The 10,292-nt window shown below is 40.2% G+C and overlaps 1 protein-coding gene across 1 annotated transcript; it reads left to right on the top strand.

Annotated features, from left to right (window-relative positions):
• The first annotated feature begins 869 nt into the window (after positions 1 to 869).
• LOC127040705 (keratin, type I cytoskeletal 15-like) lies at positions 870 to 9,846 on the top strand. Its single transcript, XM_050935221.1, has 8 exons — positions 870 to 1,463; positions 3,913 to 3,995; positions 4,793 to 4,949; positions 5,647 to 5,808; positions 7,283 to 7,408; positions 7,624 to 7,850; positions 8,722 to 9,098; positions 9,821 to 9,846. Exons 1-8 carry the CDS (start codon positions 870 to 872, stop codon positions 9,844 to 9,846), a joined length of 1,752 nt encoding a protein of 583 aa, XP_050791178.1.
• The last annotated feature ends 446 nt before the right edge of the window (positions 9,847 to 10,292 follow it).

Raw genomic sequence — 10,292 nt, 5'->3', positions numbered from 1 at the left:
TATTCTTTCTCTGTAACATTCTGAGACCTGTAGTATAGTTTTCTTCATAAAGAAAAGTTGATGATTTAAAAATATTAATACAGATGCACTGTTTGGAATAGACTTCAGATACGTATAATAACTGTCTTGATACCGGGATTGTTGTAGCAAAAACACACACACTCCAGACAAGTTAAATAGCTTCAGTAGTAAAAATATATTGCAATGTTTTATCCACTGAGACAAAAATAAGAGCAGAATGAAAATGGAAATATACAGAATATGAAAATATAAAAGAGAACTGAAACATTCTATAACTATAGTTAATTACAACAATCAAAGCAAACAAAATGGAAGAATAAATAAATACTCAACATGAATCTGAGGGCTTTAGGATTAATTTTCTCTATTTCATACAGGGAAATGGAATTTGGAAAAGAACTTTATTGACCAATTATGCCAGAGAGACACTATTCAGTAGTTGCCTTTTGCAGTTTATTGTATTACAGAAACCTTCTTGCTATGATGAAAGAGGTGCAAATGAGATGAGTGAGGCAAGGCACTGCACTGAACTATCTAACACAGAGATCCACATTAATACATCCATCCCACTGCAATTACATTTTTTTTGTCTCCAACAAAGATACACTGAAAAAAATCAGCAATGTGTCCTTGATTGTCTTGATATTAAAAAATCCCTTTGGCAAACTTTTCTTGGCATCAACAATTTGGTTACCAAATGCCCTGGGAAGAGGAAACACCCTAATGGTGACACCCAATGTGTAAGGTATAAATAGAAATCAGAGGACATCAAAAATTTACAGTCTGAGTCTTTATCAGGCTGTGCAACTAAACTTGGGCTTTGGGTTGGACGCTTAACTGCTATCACTATGAGTCGTAGCACTAAGACTACGATTACCTCTTCTTCAGTTGCTGGAGGTGGCGGTGGAGGACGTATCTCTAGTGGAGGTGGTGGTGGGCATTCTTCAAGCTCTACTAGAAAGATAACCAGTGGTGGAAGCTTTTCTGGTAGAAGTTATGGTGGAGGAGGTTCCAGATGTGGTTACGGAGTGGGAATAAGCAGTGGTGGTTATGGAGGAGGAATAAGCAGTGGCAGTTGTGGAGGGGGAATAGTTGGTGGTAGTTATGGAGGGGGCTTTGGATCAAGTTGTGGCTACGGGGGATTTGATGGCGGTTATGGAGGTGGCTTTGGTGGGGTTGGTGGCTTTGGTGGGGTTGGTGGCTTTGGTGGAGGTGGTGGCTTTGGTGGTGATGATACTGGCATCCTTTCCAACAATGAAAAGCTGACCATGCAGAACCTTAATGACCGCCTGGCTTCTTACCTGCGTAAGGTGCGAGCTTTGGAAGAAGAAAATGCTAATCTTGAGAATTTAATCAGGGAATGGTATCAGAGGCAAGGTCCAATTGTTACATCAAAGGACTTTAGTCGCTATTATAAAGAAATTGAAGACCTTAACAATCAGGTAAGCTATTATTTTTCAGACAAGTTTTATTAATTATAAAGGCTTCTCTTTGAGACTATGCACAGCTACTTAGGCAGACAGCACGTAAAATATTTCATGTAGTATGAGATTACATACAAGCAATCAAAAATTAGGACATGCCAGCATTAAGGTTACCTGTACAGATGGAATCTTCGGAGGTTTTACTAAACTCTAACAAGTATCTACCAAGCATGTGCAATCTCAGATTTTCACAGGCTCATAACTTGGCCAGTTTTGGACTGATTTTACAGGGTCAGCAAAAGGCATGTCCTTTATGCCAGGGCACACCCTCCTACCAAATTCTGAGTCTCTGTTCCAAAAGATGGAGGTGCTAAAACTCAACAAAACATTAGAAAGAGCTTTTTTTTTTTTTACATAGACAAAACATTGTATTTTACCTAACCTTGTCTAGAGAAATAGCTGAACTGATTCTGCTAAATTATATATTTTTAAAAGGAGGCGGGACTCTGGCATGCACAAGCCGAGGGGCAAGCAGGGGCATCCTCCAATCTCCGTGCGGTAGGAGGGAGGAAGCAGTAGGGTGACTGGCTGCCGGCTCAGAGCTCCTGCTCTGCTCATCCCTACAGCTGCAGCCTGCTGCTTCTCCTTCCTTGCTGTTGGAATCCCACCTGTTGCCCCTGACTCACCTGGAAAGCAGCCAGTAGTGCTGGGACTCCAGCAGCATGGCTGGAGACGTAGCAGGCTGCAGCTGTAGGGGTGGAGGAGGACCCTGCAGCCAGCTGTCACGCTGCTTCCAATCCTCGCTGCCCAGGCTGCGCACGCCGCAAGGCGGGAGATAAAAAGCAAAACAACCTGAAGTAGACACCTGGCATGGAAAAATTCTCGTAACGTTTGGTAAAGTTATAAGCAACTAAAACAGTCTTGTACAGGAAAGCATCAGGCAATCTTAACTTTAGGCATCACTATGTGTGCCACTTGCAATACATATTGCAGACACAAATGAAGACCATTATAAAAAACTCTTTTGTGAGGATATCAATACACTTGTAATCCATTTATAATGGACACTTTTCTTAACAGAACAACGTTTTTAAAAAGACAAATAGATTTTAGTCATGGTTCACGGGGAAAAATTTACTAATCTGAGTTAATGAAAAATATTCCTTATAGGTGAAGTTGGAACTAGGATGTTTTAATAAAATATTCTTAAATATAACAAGTAAAAGAACAATGCTGTTAGTCTGATGTAACAACAATTATCAAGCTTCTCTCCTGAAGTATGAAAAGACTTTTTCCTAAAATAAAATAATAAATATTTCAGTGATCTAATTAGCTCTAACCAGGCATTTGGAAAAAAATTGTTTTCAAAGTTTATTCTGAAGAACTTATAAATAACTGATACCAACCTAAGGTACAGGACTGAATAACAAACTTTGAACGTAAATAATTAACTCATACCACAAACATTAAATCATATTTGACAGCATACAGAATAGTCCTATCTATATCTATATACCTGTGTATATATTATAATATAACTCTCTCTATAACTATAGATGTATATATTACTAAATATATTACTAAATATATTCATACTTAATCTTTCATACATAATCTTCACAGTTTAGATGACAAAAAGCAAAAGTTTTCCAAATGTCATCTTGTCAATGCTATTTTCTCTCTCAATGCTATTTTTGGTGATAAAAAGCCCAAACATAAAATTACATGCTTTTGACATCATGGCAATGAATTAAAGTGTTGTGGGTCTTGTCAATAAAAGGAAGAGAACTCTAAGTGTAGAAAGTAGTCAGATACTAACTGATATCCAGCACATTATAGGGGCCTGATCATTGTTCCACTCATTCCCAGTTTCCCTACCTGCCCATACCTCACTCACTTGCATGGGAGATGGTGGAGTGACTCTGCAAAGGTTACTTCCCAATCTTGTCCTGCTATCTGCAATGTGAATAGCCAGCACAGGGTGTGTGCATTATGGCCCCGTGTGGGTGTGTAGGATAGGCCACAAGATGAGCCTAGTTTCTAATCTTTACACAGAACCGAAGTTAGACCTCCAAGATGTACGAATATTCCAGTATCCTTTATTTGAATGCACCTGTTGTTACATGCAATTGTAATAATGTTTTTTTTTTGCACTGTTATTTTGCGGGTTATGGGATGTTTGTTTAATTATTCTCTTAAACAAGGTTTTACATGTTTTACAAGAGATGTAAATCATTAGTGCAGTGAATGTCTCATTAATATATACATCTTCCAAGACTGATTTTCATAGGAAGAGCACCATGGCATTTGCCTTGCAGGTGAAAAAGAAGCAACAGACACTTTTTTCTCAGATCTTTGGATTCTCCCACACTATTTATATATGATACTGCACTTGTTTGCTCCCTTTTTCTCTGTGTCAGACAAAAGAGACTGCAGGGCTGAATGTGATCTGTCACCTCTTTTTCAGATTGTTAGTTCATCTGTGGAGCTTAACAAGGTCGTTCTGAACATTGATAACACTAGGATGACTATTGAAGACTTTAAACTGAAGTGAGTAGCTCTCTTCCTTCCTGCCTGACCCAGTCATTTCCACCTCTTCACATCAGTTCCATGAATCCACTATCCAAAGCAATTCTTACAGGGGGTTACAGTATTTTACTTCTAACTACATGACAGAACAGTTATTGGAAAGAGAAGTACTCCAGCAACCACTGGGTTTTTATGAGTTACACTATCATTTTTCTCTAGAGATGCTTTAGAACAGGGGCATTCCAAGGACTTCAGTTCGTTGTTACCCACAATTTTTCTTGTGTTTCTTAGGTATTATGAATGTAGGATCAGATCCTCAGCTGGTATAAATCAGCGTAGCGCCATTGACAACAATGGGATTTTGCTTATTTTTACCCACTGAGGATCTGACCCTGTTTTACACGGTAACTGAACAAAAAATTGATGATTCCTCACTGAAAACAGGAGACACTGGTAGGTGATATCTGTACAATACCGACAGTGAGTGGGAACATGGAAAAGACTGAGGAAGGAGTACTAAAAATCCAGTCCATGACATTGAACTAATAGGTCAGATGGTCAGGAAGTGCTGTGTGTCTGAGCCTGCACTCACCTACACCGGTGTTAATTAGGAGTAGCTCCATTGCAGCCAATGGGATGAAAACAGTGTAAAGTCAATATAAATGCAAAGAGAATCAGGAATAAGCAAAGAGATTAAAATAAGGTAGAAAAAGGCAACTGGGTGATGAGGACCTGTTCATAAACAAACCTGACAGTGCTAGTACGGACCTAGTATTCCTCTGGCACCGCTGTTACTGACTTTCTTCTCTGTGGTTTAGATATGAGACTGAACTGGGTCTCCGCCAGAATGTGGAGAGTGATATTAATGGCTTACGCCCCCTGTTGGACCAGCTAACCCTAACCAGGTCTGACCTGGAGTTAGAGTTTGAAACCCTGAAGGAGGAACTGATTTCTCTCAAGAAAAACCACGAGGAGGTAAAATCCCCCCTTAAAATAATAATTAATGAAAATTCAATATTCAAAGAGTTTCCTTGGCTACTAGTTGCCAAATTTTTGATTTTGAGTGTCCAGCTTGAGACATCCTGGGTCTGATTTTCAGAGCTGATTGCCCACCGCTCTCACTGACTTAAGGGATGGCTAGGTGAAATCTACTTTGAACGTTAGACCAAACTAGATTAGGGAAATGAGCAGCTTTCATTTCCCAAATTCAATTCACTGGTGAAGCCAGGGAAGAAAACAATAGATTTCATGTATGTAAAAGCCACAAGGAAATATTTAAGCTTCTTGTGAAAATATTTTTCATGGAAGAAGTGTGATGCATTAACTGACTACCATAATGAACACTCAACATGCAAGGTCCGCAACACACTGCAAATCAAACACCCCACAGGAGGCAGAGTTGGGGCTGAGCATACAAAACTGGCCCTTTCACAGACTAAAACAGTGTTGGCCATTGTGTAGCTTAACTAGGGAGTCAAAGGTGTGGATCCTGTTCCTCTCCTGGCATATGACAGAGGAGGGTCTTGTGAGACATAAAGGGTGAATGTCAGAATCTGGCCACATGAGAAAGGGTTGAGTTGGCAGTGGGAGGGTTGTCTTCCAAATCTTCTTTGCTAAAATATGAGCTCAGAATGAGGTATTTGTTTTCGGGGGGCCTGGGTTTTCATTGCAGGAAAGTAAAGGACTGCATGTACAGATCAGTGGTGATGTTAGTGTGGAGGTCAATGCTGCTCCAGGCGAAGATCTGACAGAAATACTAAATGACTTGAGAAGAGAATATGAGCAAATCATTGAGAACAACCGTAGAGAGGTGGAAAAATGGTATGAAACCAAGGTAAGTTGCAGTAGCTATAACTATATCTCTCACAAAAAGACTTGACATACTTTGCTAGCACACACAAGTATAATAGTGGTAGGACAATTGTTCACATGTTATTTAATGCAGATCATCTTTAAATTATGCTGACAGTTTAGCACGAGAAGTTCAGAATTGGAGCGAAAGGGTTTGCTGCGAGCTAGAATTCACAGAATCATAGAAATGTGGGGCTGGAAAGGACCTTGAGAAGTTAAGTCCAGCCCTCTGCACCTATGGCAGGACCAAGTGAACCTAGACCATCCCTGACAGGTGTTTGTCCAACCTGTTTTTAAAACCCTTCAATGATAGGAATTCTACAACTTCCCTTGGAAGCCTGTTCCACAGCTTAACTGCCCTTATAGTTAGAAAGTTTTTCCTAACATCTAAACTAAACTTCCCTTGCTGCAAATTAAGCCAATTACTTCTTGTCCTACTTCCAGAGGACAGGGAGAACAATTGATCATTTTTTACCACAGCCCTTAACATATTTGAAGACTGATATCATGTCTTCCTTCAAGATTCCTTTTCTTAAGATAAAGCATGCCCAGTTTTTGTTAACCTTTCCTCAGAGGTCAGGTTTTCCAAACCTTTAACCATTTTTGATACTGTCCTTTGCATTCTTTCAAATTTGTCCTGTCTTTCCTAAAGTGGGGCATCCAGAATTGGACACAGTTCTCTGGCTGGGGCCTCAACAGTGCAGAGTAGAATGAGACAATTACCTCCCATGTCTAACATAGAACGCTCTGTTAATACACTCCAGAATGATATTAGCCCTTTTTCACAGATGCACCACATTGTTGACTCAGGTTCAATTTGCTATCCACCAGAACTCCCAGATATTTTTCAGCAGTACCACCATCTAAACAGTTATTCCTCATACAATTCTTCTCAGCTTGGTGTCCCCTGCGGATTTTATAAGCACTCCTTCCACTCCTTTATCCAAGTCACTAATGAAAATATTGAACAGCACTGGATCCAGGATTGACCCCTGAAGAACCTACTACATACACCATCCAAATTTAACAGTGAATCATTGATAGCTACTCTCTAAGTACGGTCTTTCAATCAGTTGTGCATCCACCATTTAGTAATTTTATCTAGACCACATTTTCCTGAGGTGAACCAGTATATATGTGGAATCCCTGTATTAAACAGCAAGGGAAATTCAAACCAGGCCTGGGGTGCACTGGCACTGCAGAAATGTGTGTGGAAAGTTTACACAGCCCAGTTTACATTATTCATAGACTCAGACTCATAGACTTTAAGGTCAGAAGAGACCATTATGATCAACCAGTGTGACTTCCTGCACATTGCAGGCCACAGAACCTCACCAACTCATTCAGTCTCTAGCCAGATTTACTTATTTTTGTAGATGCTTTCATGATGATAAATTCACCATATTCACCCTGTAATTACAGCGAAAACATCTTGATTGTGTATTTGCATTTTTCAGATTGCAGAAGTTCATCACGAAGTCCACTTGAGTGGTCAGGGCATAGAGTCAGGCAACAAACAGGTCGCAGAGCTGAGACGTGAATATCAGAACTTGGAAATCGAGCTGCAGTCCCACCTCAGCACGGTATGTAACAGCATTTGCTTCTGTATCTCACAAATGAAACAGGACATATGGATTACACGCATGATGGGAGACCAGCCACAGTTAGTGCTGGTACACCTGTTGCTGTGAAGGATTTGCCTTATTCTTTTTGCCCTGGAGAATCCCAGTTTTCTGCATCAAAATAGGTTAAACTTGCTACATTCCTACAGACCCTGTTCTTCCTATTCAATTCTCAGGTACAGTCTTTGCAGTCCTCCTTGGCTGACACAGAAGGTCGCTACAACCTACAGCTGCAACAGCTCCAGAACCTGATTGTCTCTGTGGAAGAAGAACTGGCAAGTATCCGATGTGAAATAGATAATCAGAATCAAGAGTACAGGCTGCTCCTTGGTATCAAGAACCAGCTGGAACAGGAGATCGCTCAGTACCGGCATCTACTTGATGAAGGAAATCAAGACATTAGGTATGTAAACTATTGAGATATCAGGGCATTACATGAAACTTCAAAGCTGGTAATTCCTGAGTGTGAATTATGTACTGAGGAGCAAAGAGAATCATGCAGTGTGAAGAACTGGTACAACAGATTCTGCAGTCACAAAACCTGCAAGGAAAGGGGCCTAATTTCATGCCACTGAGTGATCCTCCACATATTTGGAGATTTGTTTCATAAACCATAAGGTGCTCCAAAACTCATGGCATTCTTGGATTTTAGAATTGGAATAGAAATCTTATGAGTAAAATTATAATTTAAAAATTGTTCTTCTGCTGTACTACTTTGGGCTGGGCAAGAAATACCATGAAAAGAGCCCTTTTCCCATTCGTTTGCTATTTTTGATTCTAGAAAAAGCTAGGAAGTACAGAGGGAACAGTGAAAATAGAAAAGAATTTTAGTTTGAGGTTCTGGTGAAAATTCAGGTTATTTTTTATTTTACCTGAAGCAGTCCTTAATTCTGAATAATAATACATGAAGCAGTCCTACCTGACCTGTCCTTAATTCTGATTGGTCTTAACCCATACCATGAAACAAGCAAAAATTAGTTAGCTTTATGCATTTCAATTTTGGATACCAGTGACACAGTAGGCTTTCAGAACTGGTGGGGCAGCAGAACCAAATCCGGCAAAAAATCTCTGAGCAGGGCCATGGGAAAATTCAACCTGTGGATTTGAGGTTGGTGGGGGGATGAATTTGAGTGTCATTTTCTTGATGATCTGCACTGGCCCTGGGGGTTGAGGGTGCTGGGTAATGGACAGGAAGAAGAGTGCTGGTCAGGCTTCCATGCATCTTTTGTGAAATGATTTGTTGTTTAATTCACTTTTCTCTTTTCCTTTTACAGTGTTTCACGAGAAGGAGGTGGCATTTCTTCAGGAGGAAGAGTCATTGGAGGTGGAGGATCAGGAGGCAGAACCGGAGGAAGTAGCCTTACTTATGGAAGTAGCACAGGGGGAGGAAAAGGAGGAAGTTTCACTGGAGGTGGAGGATCAGGAGGCAGAACAGAAACAAGAGAAAGTAGTGTCCATTATGCTGGAGGTAGCACAGTAAGAAAAGGTGAAAGTTACTCAGGGGATGGAACAGGAGGATCAGGAGGAAAATTATGTGGTATAACTGGAGGAGGAGAGAGAATTTCAGGAGGTAGTAGTAGTTCTTCCCACTCCTATTCATCTACCCAGGGCCACTCCTCTTCTCAGCCATCCAAGTCTGGTGAAATCTACGGTAAGAACTTGTTTTAAGGATAATTGTTTCCTTGTTCTTTACACTCTAATTCAAACAGTAGGCTAATTGCTCATTTGGCTCAAAGGATTCCTTGTGTGGGGAACACTGCAATGTTTTATTAAGTCTCTTTTTTCTTCAAAGCATACATGAGGCTGTTGGTGAGACTGCAGTATCATTGATATGCACCTGATACACTGCACTGCTCTGTACCTCATTTTTAATCAGACCCAAATACTCTTTCTTTTCCATTATCTAGGTGTCACAGAGCCTCAATGAGAGTGAGCAGGATGAGGTTCAATTTGGACATGGCAATAATGATATTAGTTGGTTGAGTGGGATCTCAAAAGTACAGAGGGAAAGTTTCTGCCCAAGCTGCAGAGGAAGTTTGCAATTTGGGAGTGTTTTTCGACTCCAAATTGTTCCTGATGGCACTGTTGGCCAAAAACACCCTTTTCATCTATATCTGGTTAGATGATTGCAATATTTTACTTCAAGCCTAACACAATTCTTCAAATCTTTAATTACAAGCACAGCTGATTTTCTTCATCTCATTTACTTTCTGCAGAACCGCATCAAAAATAAAAATTTGTAATAAAGTTCTGGAGTACCTACAGCCATCCTAGCATTTGTCCCCAGCCTGTTTTCTGTGTGTTAAACGTAGTGCAAAGAGATTCCCCCACCCCACTAAACAAAGTAATGGCTCCTTCTCTCTCTCTCAACAGCATACTCAAGAAAATCCTTTGATTAACCAGACATGTCAATGATCCTCCAGCCAAACACCATCCATTTGAGCAACTTCAGACAAAGCTAGAGTGAACTCACCACATTTCCTGCAAGCCTAAACAAAGAGCAAGGAGAAATGTTCCTAATAGTTATTCAGTTCTGCTGCCATCTATCCATAGAGGTCCATCAGAGCTATTCAGATGGTCTACTTTCCTGCTTATTGCTCCCTGCTTTTTCCATTCTGTAATTCCATTCTGTAATGTTCTGACAATCTGTACCAAGGTTGATAATCTGCCTTCCATTAAAAATGTCTCTAATAAAACTTTATTTCTGCTTGATGCAATCAGAAACCCATGTCTGGGAAGTATTTTCCTTTAACACACTTTTTGTTGGTATCCAATTCAGATGCAAATACCAATCCATCCTCACACAGAGTATATAGGAATGGGTCAGTTATACATTGCAGTAGCT

This window comes from Gopherus flavomarginatus, chromosome 25, assembly GCF_025201925.1.
Source record: "Gopherus flavomarginatus isolate rGopFla2 chromosome 25, rGopFla2.mat.asm, whole genome shotgun sequence".
Classification (NCBI taxonomy): domain Eukaryota; kingdom Metazoa; phylum Chordata; order Testudines; family Testudinidae; genus Gopherus; species Gopherus flavomarginatus.
Note: the sequence above shows the minus strand (reverse complement) of the source record. Positions and strands in the feature narration are given on the sequence as shown.

Excerpts from the sequence above, each read along its gene's own strand:
- LOC127040705 (XM_050935221.1), top strand. The coding sequence starts at position 870 with ATGAGTCGTAGCACTAAGACTACGATTACCTCTTCTTCAGTTGCTGGA. Across the intron at positions 5,809-7,282 it reads AAAAATGGTATGAAACCAAG|ATTGCAGAAGTTCATCACGA; the intron begins GTAAGTTGCAGT and ends TGCATTTTTCAG. Across the intron at positions 7,409-7,623 it reads TGCAGTCCCACCTCAGCACG|GTACAGTCTTTGCAGTCCTC; the intron begins GTATGTAACAGC and ends TTCAATTCTCAG.